The sequence below is a fragment of the Bos taurus genome, chromosome 18 (assembly GCF_002263795.3).
Source record: "Bos taurus isolate L1 Dominette 01449 registration number 42190680 breed Hereford chromosome 18, ARS-UCD2.0, whole genome shotgun sequence".
Lineage (NCBI taxonomy): Eukaryota > Metazoa > Chordata > Mammalia > Artiodactyla > Bovidae > Bos > Bos taurus.
The window spans coordinates 51,840,033-51,856,045 of NC_037345.1; the positions used below are offsets into that span (position 1 = coordinate 51,840,033).

At 54.7% G+C, this 16,013-nt stretch overlaps 1 protein-coding gene across 2 annotated transcripts; it reads right to left on the reverse strand.

Moving 5' to 3' along the window:
- Nucleotides 1-1,158: 1,158 nt before the first annotated feature.
- On the reverse strand, nucleotides 1,159-15,794 carry CADM4 (cell adhesion molecule 4). Of its 2 annotated transcripts, XM_024979142.2 has the most exons (9): nucleotides 15,664-15,794; nucleotides 6,077-6,223; nucleotides 5,624-5,776; nucleotides 5,235-5,369; nucleotides 4,425-4,589; nucleotides 4,206-4,296; nucleotides 3,658-3,830; nucleotides 2,680-2,808; nucleotides 1,159-2,199 (listed from the first exon to the last, which is right to left on the reverse strand). In XM_024979142.2, the coding sequence occupies exons 1-9, from the start codon at nucleotides 15,725-15,727 to the stop codon at nucleotides 2,090-2,092; spliced, it is 1,167 nt and encodes a 388-aa protein (XP_024834910.1). In that variant the 5' UTR covers nucleotides 15,728-15,794; the 3' UTR covers nucleotides 1,159-2,089. The 2 variants fall into 2 exon arrangements, with proteins under 2 accessions (XP_024834910.1, XP_024834911.1); XM_024979143.2 differs by lacking the exon at nucleotides 6,077-6,223 and having other exon boundaries at nucleotides 15,664-15,765.
- Between the last annotated feature and the right edge of the window lie 219 nt (nucleotides 15,795-16,013).

Here is a 16,013-nt window from a genome sequence, read left to right on the forward strand (position 1 = left end):
TCTGATGTTTCTGAGATAGCACCTCCAGATTGACTCTAGAGAAGTGAGTGGCTTATGAATAAAGCAGGATTGGCTCTCAGAGCCAGTGAGATGATTGTTGAAGCTGGGACTGACAGATTCACGGGGCTTTATTGTCCTTTTCCACTTTTGTATGTTTGATGTTTTCTATAGTAAGAAGTTAAAAGAAAATAGTACCCCATATCCCCTTACTCTGCCTTTTATCTTAATAGTACTTGTGTGTGTGTGCATGCGCTCAGCCATGTTCAACTCTTTGTCACCCACTTTGACTGTAACCCCACGAGGCTTCTCTGTCCATGGAATTTTCCAGGCAAGACTACTAGAGTGGGTTGCCATTTCCTACTCCAGGGGATCTTCCTGACCCAGAGATCTAACCCCCACCTCTTGGCATCTCCTGCAGGCAGATTCTTTACCATTGCGCCACCTAGGAAACCCAGCAGTACTTATGGCAATCTGAAATTGAGTTTTGTTTGTTTTGCTTCCTTGCTGTAATGTTTTCCTCATAAAAGGAAAGAAGGCAAGAATGGAGTCACTCTTTTCCACTTTGGATGCTCAGTGCCTAGAACAGGATCAAGTCTGCAGTCAGCACTAAGCTATCTGGAACACCTAGCTTTTGCCTGTTTTATTCACCGTGGCATCTCCAGCCCTTTGAGCAGCACCTTGTACAAAGTAAGGTTAATATATTTTTTACTTGAAAATAAAAATCACTTGTTTAAAATTTAGATGAATGAATGAGGGGCCAGGAATGCCAGGCTCAGGAGCTTTGACTTGGTCTAGAGGTAAACGGAGAGCTAGGGAAAGATTTTTGAGCTGGCAGGGACAGGTTTTGACAGTGCAAAATGTGAGTAATTGAAAGGTCTTCTGGAGATTGACGTCAGAGCTGGGGATAAGGCAGGGGAAGTGTCCAGGCTACTGGATGGGGATAGGGTAGCTCAGTGGCTACTGAAAGGACAAGACAGTGCTTTTTGGCTTAAAGACTGACCAGAAAAAACCCAGGTTTCTTGGGAGGGTGGAGGTGTCCTTAGAGATGTAAGGACCCTTTCCTGACCTATACAGTCCACCAGCAATTATCACCCTCCCTCCCCCTCCCAACATGGTGCAGGTCTGGGCAGAGGGACAGACACACAGCCACCCCAAAAACTTGTTCTCTCCTCAGTTTAATGGTGGTTAGTGGGATTGCCAAACCCCCTCCCCATTCCCCTCCCCGCCCCGTACAAAATGTGTTTTGTTTTGTTTTTTAAACAAGAAAAAGGGGGCAAAAGCCAGGAATGGGGGGGAGGGGGTGCAATCTGATATTTTCATACAGATTTTTTATTTTTTTAATATATTATATATAAAACCATAGAGAGCAATGCACCCTCCCCCCAGACTCCTTTCCCCCTCCCCGGGGGGCCTGGAGGAGAGATGGGGAAGGCCCCCCCAGGAGTGGGTGGACAGAGAGACAAAGATGGATGGGACAGATGTGGGGGGAGGGAGGAGGGGAGGAGAGCCCAGGAGCTGGGGAAAGGGGACTGGAGCAAAGTTGGGGCTGTCTCCCTCACCGCCCCCATCAAAGTTATGACACAAAGACACAGAATCCCTGTTTCCACGCCCTCCCCCCACCCTTACCCCCACCGTGCAAACATGGCTTTGCAAAGAGGTGCCCAGAGCTCTGTGGAACTCCTACAATGGCTGGCATGGGGTCTGGGACCCCCAAAGAAATCTCTGTTCCCCTTCCCTGCCCACCCCACCCTTCCCAGAATCTGACCCCTCCCCACAAGACCTGGGACTGCAGCCTAGGGGCCTTGGCCTTCCCCCAGTTATCTTACCCCAACCCAATCCCTACCGCCCTCCCTGGACTTAGGGGGTCTGGACCTTTGGCCCTTGCCCCCCCATCGGGGGACCCAGACCTCTGGGCCCTTGCTTCTGGCCCTTGTAGAGACCCAGGCAGCCAACACCCCCATCCCTGTCCAAGCGTCTGAGGTGTTAGTGGTGGGGGGAGAAGCCCACCATCCCAGACTCTGGTAAATGTCTTTGCAGCTGGCAGTGGGGTGGACCCCAGCCCAGGCCCAGGCCTGGGGTGGAGGTGGGGTCAGATGAAGAATTCTTCTTTCCTCTTGTGTCCATCGCTGCCATTGAGAAAGGCTTCTCTCGCTTCTCCCTGCTCATCCAGGCCACTGGCCTCATGGGTCAGATAGGAGCCTGAGGGGTGACAGACCCCCCCCCGGCAGAGGCCACAGATACGTGTGGACCCAGGAGTTGGACGGGGAGGCAGACAAAACACATCAGATGAAGAGGGAGAGATGGAACATACAGGGAGAGAGTCAAGTCCAGGGAAGAGCAAAACAGGGGCAGAGAAAGAGAGAAAAGCAGAATTAGGAGTACTTCACAAGTTCACTGAAAGATCAACCCTTATCCGTTCTCTAGGTAGTATCCCCTTGATCCGCTCCCAACGAATTCGCCAATTAGGAATTCAAACGTAAACGTCCTTTATTCAGCTCCAACCCTGAACCCCTTTTAGGATACTGGACCGAAAGACCCGCCCCTTTCGGGATCTGGGCCTCAAGTTTCCAATCCTGGATCTACGCCCGCCCTCTGTCAAATCGGGTTCTAGGCCCCACCCTCTTCTGGACGCCACAACCAACCACACCCGTCGCTGAATTTGACCCCGCCCCCACTCACCCTTCTGCCGTACCGAGCACCAGACCATGCCCACCAGCACACAGATGATCAGAAACACCAGTAGCGCCAGGATGCCGCCCACAATGGCGTAGGGCACAGACGTCTGAGCCTCTACCACCGCACCAGGGTCTGCCAGAGGGACAGGGCGCAGGCCCAGGTCATCAGAGGACGGTCCCAGCCCGGGCCCATAGCTGGCAATGTCTTAAACCATTCTGCAGCCACGTCCAACCGCGCCCCCTTAACGTTCCACGCCTCGCAAATTACCGCCACCTGGTGGGCCCTTCCCCTGGCGCCTCCCCCCCGCCCCCCCCCCCCCCCAATTAGCAATAATTGCGCCTTGGAAAAATCTCATTGGCTACGACACTGTCACTGAACAAAGCTCCTGGCGCCATTCTTGATGTTCCACTTCTTCAAGGAACGCTTGTTGGTTTGTACACTGCCTGACTTGGCCCCCAGTCATTTCGCTAATACTTACCTGCCTCCTCCCCCCACTTCATTCCCCAGAGAACAGAAATAGCACATCCTTTTTCTTTGACTTCAGACCTAAATCCCTTCCCATCTTGTTTAAAACGCTCCAGGTATTTAAACCGCTGATCTAGGGCCCAGCCACTCCAAAATTCCTGCCGCACCGTCATAGGAGCTAAACACATAACACTTCTTTGTGCTAGCGACCTCCAACTGCTTTCTATATTTAGCTCATAATTTTTACAACAACCCTATGAGGTAGGTGCTGTTGTTTATTTCCACTTTACCGATGAGGAAACTAAGGCACAAAGTTACCTGCAACAGGACGCTGCAGAACTGAATCTGAATCCAGACAATCAGTCTGGTCCCAGAACTGTAAGAACTCTGTGGGTTTTTGACCCCCCGGAATCATTCTTTGCATAGGTCGACGCCTCAAACACGTTCCAATCCTTCCTTCCTGTTTCCAAGGCCCAGTCCCACCCAGGACGGGGAGGACTGCCCCCAGGTCCTCACCGTAGACCACGAGCACATAGAGCGCCCTCGCGTGGCCGTGCTTGTTCGACGCCTCGCAGGTGTAGGTGCCATTATCCGCGGATACCAGGCCGGGCAGCGTAAGCGTTTCCCCGACTGCCTCCGCCCGCTCTGGCAAAGACTCATTACCCCGGTTCCAGCGGATCTGGTTTGGCCTGGGCGGGGATATAATGAGAGTTAGGGACGCAGGTGTCAGCACCCAATTCTGACGTCTCAGAAATCAAGATATGCGACATCTCCAAATAAGAGAATCCTTACTAGACCTTTCCTTCCTTGAAAACCAAGAGTCCCGGCCCAACTTCCACCCATCAGCAGGATCTCAGGAATCCTAGCCCCCACCTCCCTCAGCCCCTTCCTCAGAATCCAGGAGACTGGGGGACCCACAGCCTCCTTCCTCATCATCTAGCCCCAGATCCCTTCTTTCTCAGGATTCAGAAGGCTGGGTCTCAGCCCTCTCTGTTCTTCCAGCTTCAGGTTTCCGGATCACCTATTCTCCCCAGGACCCAGGAATCTAGGACCCTAAAGCTCACCTGGGGTTCCCCGTCACAGCACACGTCAGCACCAATGTGTCTCCCTCCCTCACCACAGCTTGGGAGGCATGGATCCGGGCCGTGGGGGAGTCTGTGGGCAGGAGTGAGATGGGAGAGTGGTTATCTGGGTTATGCAGGACTAGGAATTCTCCCGGGGGCAGGTGGCAGGCGCATTGGAACCCTCCTTCCCCGCCGGGCGCTGGCCTGCCAGGCACTTACACTGCACGTCCAGCACGTACTGCGTCTGCTTGCTGTGTCCGGAGGGTAGCGCCTGGTTCTGCGCCTCGCAGGTGACGATACCGCCATCGTCCTTGCGGTCTACACGAAACCGCACTGTGCTTGCCACGCTCCAGACCTTGCCATTTTCCTGGCCGCTGGTCACTCCTGCCAAGCCCCGCCCAGAAACTGTCAAGGCAGGGCTATGGCTCCGCCCACTGAAGGCACACCCTCCCATCTGGCCAATCCTAAAGCAGGCTATTTGCCAAGCTCCACCCCTTATCCACAGCCTCGCCTCTAGTCCTCCAAACCACGCCCCTATCCAAACCAGGCCCACGACCCCGTGTCTCTTCCCAAAGCTCCTCGATCTTTCACCCCACGTCCTCTCATCTAACAATATTCAATAAGTATATACTGAGTGGTGGTTTAGTCGCTAAGTCATGTCCGACTCTTGCGACCCCATGGACTGTTAACCCGCCAGACTCCTCTGTCCATGGGATTTTCCAGGCAAGAATAATGGAGTAGGTTGCCATTTCCTTCTCCAGGAGATCTTCCCAACCCAGGGACTGAACCTGGGTCTCCTGAGCTGTAGATTGTCTCCTGTGTTGCAGGCAAATTCTTTACCGACTGAGCCACCAGGGAAGCCCAATATATTGAGTAGTAGTGTCCGCCAAACCCATGCACTCTTCCTCAAGCTCCATCCATATATAAAGCAGCCTTTCCCAAGCCACATCTCCTGGAACCCCGTCTCTTAAGTCTCGCCCTTTACAGGCACCTCTCCAGCCCACTCCCATCCCCGTCCCCAGGTTATACCTTTCAGTTCCTTTCGGTCCCGGTACCAGCGCAGGACGGCAGCCGGGCGGGACCGTGGAACAAGACAGCTGAGCTCCACCTCGCCGCCCTCCACCGCCTGTTCCCGGACCTCCACTATAGGATTCTCCGGGGCCACTGCCACAGGGAGAAGGGGACAAGAGGGAGGTCAAGAGACAGACCAAGGTGGGCTCAGAGTAACCAAACTGCAGGATTCCAGGGAACCGGGGGAACAAAGGGTCAAACACAGAGGCAAGAGGTCAGGGAAACCGGCCATATTTACTGGGAGCAGATGTCCAGGAGGTTAAAAACAGCCAGGGTCAAGTCTCAGGATAAGGGATGAGCAAAGGAGAAAGGAGACAGGATAGATCTGAGGAGGGGGAGGCTGTTACCCAGTACAGTGAGCGTGGCAATCTGGTGGTGGGTGTCCTCTGTGTAGAGCTGGCAGAAGTAGCCCCCCTCGTCCTCCAGGCGAGCATCTGAGAGCCGGATCCGTACCCGGCGCGGGGAGAACTCCTCAAGCTGGAAACGCTCATCCTTCAGGGCTAGAGAGTGAAAAGGCGGGAGTGAACTTGGGGAATCCGTAGCTCAGAAGTCCCACCTTTCTTCCAGAAGCTTAGAGTTCGGCCCTCTCTTTTCTCCAACCACACCCAGGTGTCTAAGGTGTCCACCTAGTCACTCTCCTGGGTACCCAGAATGTTTCAGGGCCTCTCACACGACCAGGAGTCCAGGCCCCAGCCCCCTCCTCCCTCAGATGCAGGAGACCAGAGCCTCAGCTCTGTCTTCGGTCAGTCCCCGGCCCTCTCCTCTTCCAAGACTCAGGCTCTGGACCCCCCAGCACGCACCACGGGTACCATTGAAGAAGAGGGTCTGCCGGGCGGGGTTCTGAATGACAACTATGGATCCATCATACTGGTGCAGTCGGCAGGTTATTTCGGCCACCCCACCCTCAGCCACTGTCACATTCTCCGTCTGTACTTCCTGTCCTGCCCCTGGACCAGTAGACAGAGAAACAGGATAAGAGACTCATTGAGGGGTACAGTTCAGTCTTTGCTCTCTCCCTCGGGTCCTCACCCATCCAAACTTCCAATACCTCTCCTTCCCCTTTCATGCAGTTCAGTACACCCAACATTTCCTGTGGGCTGGAATCCAGGAGATGGATAAAACCTGACCCCTGCTCTAGAGGAGCTGCAATCAAGATCCAGTGGATCTAAGGAGTGGGTGGGTGGGGCAGCACAGGTCACACTGGGAGCCCAGAGGAAGCGGAGACTAAGACCACCCAGGGAGATGAGTGGTCAGAGAAGATTCTAGAAGAAAGCTCCATTGGATCCATATTTTAAAGAGTGAGCAATCCACGGGCTATGGGAAACTGTTGTGTGTTCACCAAACCCCATCTTTCACACCTGAGCACATGTTTTAACTTGTCTGCAGAGATGGGCGAGATATTCTTCTCATCCCTGTAGAGTTAAGTTTGCTGCTTTTCCTGTTTTGGGTGTTGTTGGGTTTTTTTAAGGCTGTATAGCACAGCTTGTGGGATCTTAGTTCCCTAAACAGGGACTGAACCCCTACCCCCTGCAGTAGAATTGCAGAGTCTTAACCACAACCATTGAACCACCAGGGAAATTCCTGCTGCTCTTCCCATTAATGGAGCACTCTGACCCTGTGAACCTGGGGAGGGCTTGTGACTTGCTTTGATCAACAGAATTTGCTAGAAGTGATATTGAATGAGTTCTGGAGCCTGGATCTCAAGAGACCTCACAGCTTCCACTCATGCCCTTTTGATGCTCTGACACTGTTGAGTGAAGATGCCCAGGCCAGCCTCCTTGAGGATGAGAGACCACACAGAGGGAGAGAAGCCCAGCCAAAAGCCAGCACCAAATGCCAGCCACGGGAATCAGACCATTCTGGACTATCCAGCCCCCGTGGCACCACCAGGTGACTGCAGCCACATGAGTGACCCCAGTTGAGACCAAGAGAAGTGCCCGATTGATCCTGTCCAAACTGCTGACTCCCAGAGTCATGAGCAAAAAACATAATTGCTGTTCAAAGCCACAATGTTTTGGAGGGTGTCTTAACACGGCTAAAGTTAATTGGTACAACACACTGAAGTGAAAGTCACTCAGTCATGTCCAACTCTTTGCGACCCCATGGACTGTACAGAATTGAATTCTCCAGGCCAGAATACTGCAGTGGGTAGCCGTACCCACTCACTCCAGGGGATCTTCCCAACCCAGGGATCAAACTCAGGTCTCCCGCATTGCAGGCAGATTCTTTACCAGCTAAGCCACCAGGGAAGCCCTCAAGGGACAACACACTATTAGGCTACATTTCCGAGGATCCCTTGTGCTTACATGGGGCCCCATGACTGATTTCTGGCCAATGGGCTGTGGGCAGAAGAGAGAAACACCTCCTCCAGCCTGGTTCATCTCACCCGCAATCCTTCATGCTGGCAGAATGGAGAGGACTCCTAGGAGCCCAGAGGAGAACAGGATTATGAAGGAGTCTGGAGCCCTAACTTTCTGCCCCGGGTTAACCTGCCTGCACAGGACTGTAGCATGAGTGAGAAATACATTTTTTGGTTAAGCCATTGAGATTTCAGGGCTGTTGTTACAGCAGTTAACTTACCCTGATTAATCCATCAGAGGAATGAAGTAAGAGATTAGTAAGGGGGCGTTTCCAGCCAAGTAAACAGTGCAGAGTAAAGCTCAAAGCTGAGATTAATCATCATCAGCATCATCAATGTCACTGTCATCTTCAAAATAACAATAACCATCATAGCTACTGTTTATTAGGCAATTTCTGTTCTAGGCTTTGTGCTAAGGGCATTACCCATATAATTTCCATTTAATCATCACAATACCTGAATAAGGGAGGCACTATTATCAATTCCCAGTTTTCTTTTTCCAGTTCTCATGTTTTAGATGAGAAAATTTGTTCCACAGCAAGAAAATGACTTGGCCAAGGTCACAGCCTGAGAGCGGCAGAGGCAGGATCTGCCTCGAGGTCTCCCAGTTCTGTATCCTGCACCCACATCCACTCCTGGTTGTCTGGGTGAAAGGTGTCCAGCATTGGTGAGGACTGTGACATGTGCTTGTGAAGGGTCTCAGCCAAGCTACAAGATCAGCTTTTATCCTGAAGGCCAGGAACTGAAGCAGGAAAGAGCTATCATCAGATTTGATTATTCACTTTTTTTTTTTTTTTTGGCCATGCCATGTAGCACATGGGATCTTAGTTCCTTGACCAGGCATCAAACTCATACCCCCTGCATTGGAAGCAGGGAATCTTAATCACCAGACCACCAGGGAAGTCCCTGGTTATTCACCTTTAAATTCTGGATAACGATTTTTTCATATCTCTTACATTCTGTCTCATTCATTCATTTGTGCTGCAGGGAGGTTTTCAGGGGCTGGGTGCCCAGGAATGAGTCAGATGAGGTCCCTGTCCTGGAAGGCCTTCAAGATTTATGGGGAGGTAGACATAAATCATTGTAAAATCCCATGAGAAGTGTTTCAGTCCCTCTAAGAGGGATAGGTAACCTGATTTGGGGGCTGAAGGCTGGAAAAGATTAATTCTGAAGAGGGCGGGGGAAGCAGAGACAGTTAGCTTCCTACTCAGTATACACTCTTTAGTGTATACTTTTCTCTTTAGTAAAAGAATCCTGATTGTACTTTGTGGTTGCCCTGTGATGTGCTCATCAGCTAAGTCATGTTCGACTTCTTGCGGCCCCACACCATGGACTGTCCAGCCCACCAGGCTCCTCAGTCCATGGGATTTTCCAGACTAGAAATACTGGAGTGGGTTGCCATTTCCTCCTCCAGGTGATATTCCCGACCCAGGGATTGAACCCACATCTCCTGTGTCTCCTGCATTGGCCGGTGGATTCTTTACCACTGAGCCACCCGGGTAGCCCTTACGGTTGCCCTACATTCAGCAGAAAGAGAAATTTCCCAGACTCCCTTGCAGCTAAGTGAGGCCACGTGATAAAGTTTTGTCCGACTAGATATCAGGAAAAGTGTCATGTGACTGTCGAGGGGACTTCTTTTTTTAAATTTTGCTATGCCAAGTCTTAGTTGCAGCATGTCAACTCTTAGTTGTGGCATGTGGGATCTAGCTCCCTGACCAGGGATCAAACCCAGGCTCCCTGCATCAGGAGCACAGAGTCCTAGCCACTGGATCACCATGGAAGTCGAAGGGGACTTCTTAAAGAAAGGGGACAAGTCCTTTTTCCACCTGGTCACCTTTGTGCTGCCTGAAACTAGCATGTGATGGAGTTCGGGAACTGAGACCTGGAAGATGCCTGGGTCTCTGGTGATGATGTGGAATTGTCATAAAAGCCTTCGATACTAACTTCCGGCTTCTTTTATCTTTGAATATAATGTTTTGTGAATTTAAGCCCCTCTTAGGGGTTTATCTCGAGAAGGGGACGACAGAGGATGAGATGGCTGGATGGCATCACCGACTCGATGGACATGAGTTTGGGTGAACTCCGGGAGTTGGTGATGGACAGGGAGGCCTGGTGTGCTGCGATTCACGGGGTCACACAAAGTCGGACACAACTGAGTGACTGAACTGAACTGAACTAGGGGTTTATCTAGCACTTTCCTGAATAGCAATCTTAATATGTCCAATCCTGGCACCAAACATTTTCCTTCCCATGTTTTCTCAGTCTCAGTAAATGTCACAACCTGGTTGCTCAGGCCAAAACACCTAAAAATCATCCACGTTTTCACCCTTTCCCTCACCTCTAACAGCCACTCCATCAGCAAGATCTATCCATTCTGCTTCTAAAATATATCCCAAACCTGTTCACCTTTGTCACATCATCCAGTGACACTGTCTCTGACCTGGTCCTTCAAGAGCTACTCGTGAGTCTCCCTACTTCCACACCTGCCTCCCCACAAGACCAGTCTTAACACATCAGCTGGACAGTTGCAGTGCGTGGGCTTTTCCTGTGGTGGAGCACAGGCTCTAGAGTGCGCAGGCTCAGTAGTCACAGCTCATGGGTCACAGCACATGCCCCGAGGCATGTGGGACCTTCACTTAGACCAGGGATCAGACCCAGACCTCCTGCATTGGGAGCGTGGACCACCGTTAGCCACTGGACCACCAGGGAAGTCCCCAGAACTCTTTCTAGTTCATCACCACTCTTTTATTTCCTGTATGGAACTTTCACTGAAATTATTTTATTCATTTGCACACTTGTCGGTTGTCCGTCCCCCGTTACTCATGAAGGCAGGATTGCAATCTCTCGGGTTTGTTGCTGCACCCTAGTGTGTGGATGTGTGCTTGACCCTTGATAAATGTCTGGGGAGACAGATGCCTGAATCTCAAGTGCTAGGCATTTCAGCCTCACGACAACTTTGTGACATGGCATTATTCTCATCTTAAACACTTGGGTTGATCCCAGCTGGACCACTTGCCATCTGTGTGACCTGGGACAGATGGCTTAACCTTCCTGAGCCTCAGATGCCCCGTCTGTAAAGTGGGGATGATGCCAGGGCCTGATTCACAAAAATCAGAACCTGAGGCTCAGGGAGCCCCCTGCGCTGCTGTTATTACAACCTCCAGAAACATGCTTATTCCTGTGAAAACTGAACTGGCCTGTTTGCACATCGGGCACTTTTTAAAAAAACATCTTGAAGGCTATCCGTGGATCCTGGTCCTCGACAAGCCCAAGGGCTAGCCCCCCATTTTACAGATGCGGAGAATGAGGCTCAGGGGTCCCAGGCCAGTCAGTGGCAGAAACTCAACATCTCTTGGGTGCCCTCAGGACCTCTGGGTCTGCACCGCCCCCAAACATATCCCCTGCTCTCTGCTTGAGGGAGCACATGGGGTAAGGGTGGGGGGCTTTTGTTTTATTCCCTCCCCCTCCTGAGGAGTCAGTAACCAACAGTGTCTGTGCCTGGAATATTAATGTCCCAGGAGCTTTTGTTTCGGGGTTGGGGGGTGGTGAGGCAGGACTTTTCTGGTCAGCGAGGGGTTGAGCTTTGGTGACTGGGGCACTGGCCCTTTAAACTGCCTGGAAAAAAAAGGGACTAGGGAGGGTTTGGGAAAGAGTGGCTGAGCAGGTGATGTGTGGAGACCCAGAATCCAACACTCTCCTCCTTTAGACCCAGGAATCCAGCCCCCCGAACTGCCTCCTCTCCCAGGATCCAGGAGCTTCCTTCTCCATCAGGATCAGGAATCTGGGTTCTCAGCATCTTCTCTCAAATCCAGAAGTCGCAAGCCCCCAGACTTCTCCCTCCTCAAATCCAGGATTCTGGGCCCTCACCCCCCTCTTCCTTCAGGAACCAGGGGTCCAGACTACACAGCTGGTGGATGTTTCCACGGAGACTAAAGGGAGTGGGGGGAGCACTTCCTGGGTCCTGAGTCAGCGAATACCCAAGGGAGTCTCAAGGTCACAGTTCCGGGAAGGTCACAGCCGCCCCCTCCATATCTTCTCTCCAGGGGACTCATGGCATCCTGCCTCCTCCCCCCCATCCTCCCCTAGGGAGGTGGTACATCCCTGCATCCTGACCGAACCCCCCCCCTCACAGCCCCCCATCAATGGCGGAGTCCGAACATCCTCACACAAAGCATCAATTCTTCCCCAGCTCAGCCTTGTGAAGGCGCCTGTATTCGCAGGACCTAGGGTCCCAGCGAATCAGGGTCCCAGCCCCTCCTCCCTCAGAAACCTGGAGTGGGACCCCCGCCCAGGACTTCCTCTCTCAGGACTCTGCACCTGCACCCCACCCTCCGTCAAGACCCAGGAGTCTGGGATCCCAGTGCCCTTCTCCTTCTGGACCCAGGAGTTCAAGCCCCCCAGCCCCTCCTCCCTCAGACCCAGAGTCCAAGACCCCAGCCCCTCCTCGCCCTAACATGGAACCCCCTAGACTTCTGCTCCCTCAGACCCAGGACTCTAGGCCCCCGGCTCCAGGACCTCCCGGGAACTTTTGGCTCCAGGGCCACAGCCATCAGCCCCCCAGAACCACAGCCCCGTCTCCCCAGCCCTCCTGTCCCCCTCCCGTCTGTGAGCCAAGCATCAGGTGGGGGCGTCGGGGTGAGTCAGCAGCCTCGCATACAAAGTTCCCCCTGTGGCCCCCACGTTCCTGGGATATTCAAAACTCCCTGGATTCCGGGCCTTGAGCCCAGTCAGGGGGTGGGGGAGTCCTCCGGAGGTTCCCCCTGGGTGTGGGGTCAGGGAAAGAATTCCTGCTCCGGGAAGGGTGCACTGAGCCCTTGCTGTCTTCTCTTCCACCCCCAGCGTCCTCTATATTCACCCCCTTCCAGAAGAACCCGGGCTCTGCAGCCGCCCTCTTGCCCCACTGGGTGTCTGCTGAGGCGCCTCCGTGCCTGGTTCCTAGAGGACCTAGGGGCCTGGGGTCTGCACAGGCGGGAACCAGTGGGTGCTCGGGTCGTGGTGCCACAGGCCACTGGGCGCTGGCGAGTCCAGGCCCCCCACCCCCACCCCACCCAGAGAGAGAAAGCTGCCTTTGTGTTCCCCAAGATGGGGACAGGCCAGGCTCGCACGACATTAACCCACCCCAGGCCCCAGCCCTGCTGCGTCTAAGGTCTTGGAATCCCTTGGGGAACCTGACCCCCTGCTCTGGGGACGCAGGCATCCGGCTCATGGGTGGGTGAGGGCCAGAGGCAGAACCCTGCTTCTCAGAGTGGCCAGCCTAAACTCTAGGAGGCAGGAAGAGTCAGTCCCTGGGGAGGGAAACATTATTCCGGATTAACAAACTCTCCCTCCATCAGGGCCCCCCAGCCCCACTCTTAATAGCCTCTTCATCCTTTCTTTGGATCTGGAGGTCTGTTTCCCGTGCTCCCTTCTGGGCCATCCAGTGCCTGGCCTGTGGGTCTGTTTCTGCCTGCCTGCATCTCTGGGCAGGCAACCTATCCCTCTCTAAATCCCTTTCGCCCGCCCACCCTGGACCCTTCTTTCTGTTGGCATACATCTCATCATCCTTTTCTGATATTCCTGGTGTAAATGAACCCCAGCTCCTGTCCCCACTCCTGCTGGCTGGGCAAGGTGAGACGGGAAGGGGAGTGACAAAGAGTGGAAGGTGGGGGCCCTGGACACCTCCAAGAATCCGGTGGCCAAAGCCATTCAGAAATAGCCAATGAAAAGGAAAGCAGGGTGGGCCCCCTGGGATCAGATACTTCAGCTGCCTAGCCCATACCTTACAGAAGGGGAAGTGAGGCTCAGAGGGGGATGGGGAAGGGGCGGACCCAGAACTACACCTGAGAGCCCCGGTTCCAGAGTGCTTCCCATGACACCTAGCTCTCTCCCAACTGGTAAAGTCCCCCGTCATTTCATCTAGAGAAAGTTTACAGAGGGAATTAGGGCACCAGGGAGCAGAGACTTTAAAACCGCAGGAGGGACAAGCCTGGAGAGCTCCTTCCCAGAAGTGCTGGCGAAAAGATTCTCAAACTGGGGAGTTGGTCCTCCTAGGCAGTATTCTGATTCTGAGAATCCAAACTCCCACGATTCTAGACCTCAGAGGTGTCAAGATTCAGGATCTCGAAGAGGTAAAGGTTTCAGAATTTTGAAGGTGTCCGGAGGCTAGAATGCAAACGCCAGGGAGGTTCTAGAATTTTAAAGGTGTCAAGAGTCTAAAGACTTAGGGCTTCCGGAAGCCAGTGGTTCTAAAACACCCTCAGGTTCTCTGATCACTGGATTGATTGGTTCTAGGAGTCTATGAGCTGGCCTAACAAAGAGAAACAAAAGTGGATGGAGATGTAGCTTAAGTACTAAAGCGCTCATCTGGGAAATTGTGGCTTGTCTGCCACAAAGAAAGGACGCAATGGTGAAAGTTCTGAAGCGATGACAGAAGACTATAGACTAAAGCAAGGTGGAGGGTGACAGGCCCACTCTCAGCCTGTCACTTTGCCCTGAGGAGACGGGAAGCACACTTTGCCTCAGCTCTGGAGTGGGGAAGGTGTCACTGCACCCAGCTAGCCAGAAACCCCTTCGGGCGTCCAAGCTGGAGTACCTTTCCTTTCAGGTCACTGAGTTCAACACCCTCACTTTACAGAAAGGGAAACTGAGGCCCCGAGAGAGAAGGGTGCTTGCCATTGGCTACACTGGCAAATGGCACGAGCCAAAATTTAAACCCAGGCAGGCCCCCAACCCTGTGCCATCTGGTCACAGCTCCCAAATTTCTACAGGACATCCGGCCCTACCACTCCGGCTCAGCTACCTCCCTGTTATCTGTTCCCCCCTGACCCCGAGTGGCTTTCCCCGCTGGGGAGGGGGTGACTGGTGGCAGGTACCAGGCACACACAGTGTGAGAGTGTGAGTGTGGGGGTGACATTTCCTGACCTTGTCCTGGGTCTCAGGGTCACCCTGTCTTCGAGGACTCCAGCTTTTCACAGTGTGTGATAAGGGAACGTGGAGGGCTCCCTGGATGTCCTGGAGGGGGCTTCTCTGTAGATAGTGGCCTGGGTGTGTGAATGGGTGGGGAGGGGCAGCATTTGGAAGGCATCTGTTGGATCCACGTGTGTGCCCACATGCCAAGGTTCCCCACACACTTCACACACACACACACACACACACATGCACACATTTCCCTCCAGGGCCCTTCAGGATGCCCTGCCCGACTCAGTTCCTCTCCAGGGGCACAGAGGGACAGAGAGATGCAGAAATGAAGGATGGTGATGAGGAAGCCCAGGATGGAGGATGTGACAGTAGATAGGGGAGGCAAAGAGACGGGGGACAGGGACACAGTGGGACATACAGACAGGAGAGAGTGGGGAATGGGGGAGACAGATGACAGGGAGGGCTAGAGAACCAGGAATGACAGAAAGAGAGGGGACAAGGGAATGGGACAGGTGGGGGACAGAGAAACAGAGGTGACAGAGAGACGGGGAAGAAATACAGGGGCACAGAGAAGGGAATGGAGAGCATGCTGGGGGGCGGGCAGAGTGACCCAGTGAAAAGGGACAGAGACCAAGGGACAGAGATGGGGGACAAAGACAGGCTAGAGAGCCGGGGGACAGGGAGGCAAGGAGAAAGGGGGACAGGCAGAGAGACGGGCAGTCTTGGAGACAGAGGGACAGAGGACAAGGGTAGGGGGACAAGGAGAGAGACTGAGGGACTCAGAGGCGGGCGCACAGAGGGGCGCAGGGACCGGACAGGACAGAGGGGCCGCCTCGAGAAGGCCGGCTTGGGGCTGGAGCGGGGTCTCAGGCCCTTTGTCCCTGCCGCGATCAGGGCCTGTGCGGGGCTGGGGGGGCTGCGGCACGGTGGCCGGGCCTGCGCCCCCTCCCCCGCTCGCGGCTCCCGGCTCGCGGCTCCCGGCCCGCGCTGCGCTTTGTCCCGGGGAGGGGGGCCCGGCCCGGCCCCGCGCGCATTGTTCGGCCTCTGCGGCCCCGCGACCGCCCGGCTGTCACCGCGGCGCGCCCCCCGCCCCGTCCCGGCCAGCCGGCCGACCTCGGCCCCCGACCCTACCTGGCCCCGCCGCGGCCGCCCACAGCAGCAGCAGCGGCCACTGGAAGCGCCGGGCCCGGCCCATGGTGCCGCCGCCGCCGCCGCCGCTCGCTCCCGGCCCGGCACCTGCACCGCCCGCGCCGCCCGCCCCGCCCCCCGCGCCCCGCCCCCTGCCCGCCCGGGGGGCGGGGCACCGAGGCCGGGGCGGGGCCGGCGCGGGGGCGGGGGCGGGGAGAAGCGGGGAGGCCCCGGGCAACGCGGGAGAGGGCACCTCTAGAGGATGCGGGGAATCGGAGGAGGGGATGTGCCCGAGAGCTCGGGGGCCCGGGGGTGGGGGCGAGCAGGGGGCGTGTGCCGGGGGGACCCGCGGC

What these genes read in the sequence shown, in the direction of transcription:
- CADM4 (XM_024979142.2), bottom strand. Translation starts at nt 15,727, where the DNA reads ATGGGCCGGGCCCGGCGCTTCCAGTGGCCGCTGCTGCTGCTGTGGGCG. An exon ending in CTTCTTCAATGGTACCCGTG is followed by an intron (nt 5,777 to 6,076) that starts GTGCGTGCTGGG and finishes TTCACTCTCTAG; the next exon opens with CCCTGAAGGATGAGCGTTTC. An exon ending in CTATGTGCTCGTGGTCTACG is followed by an intron (nt 2,809 to 3,657) that starts GTGAGGACCTGG and finishes TCCCTCTGGCAG; the next exon opens with ACCCTGGTGCGGTGGTAGAG.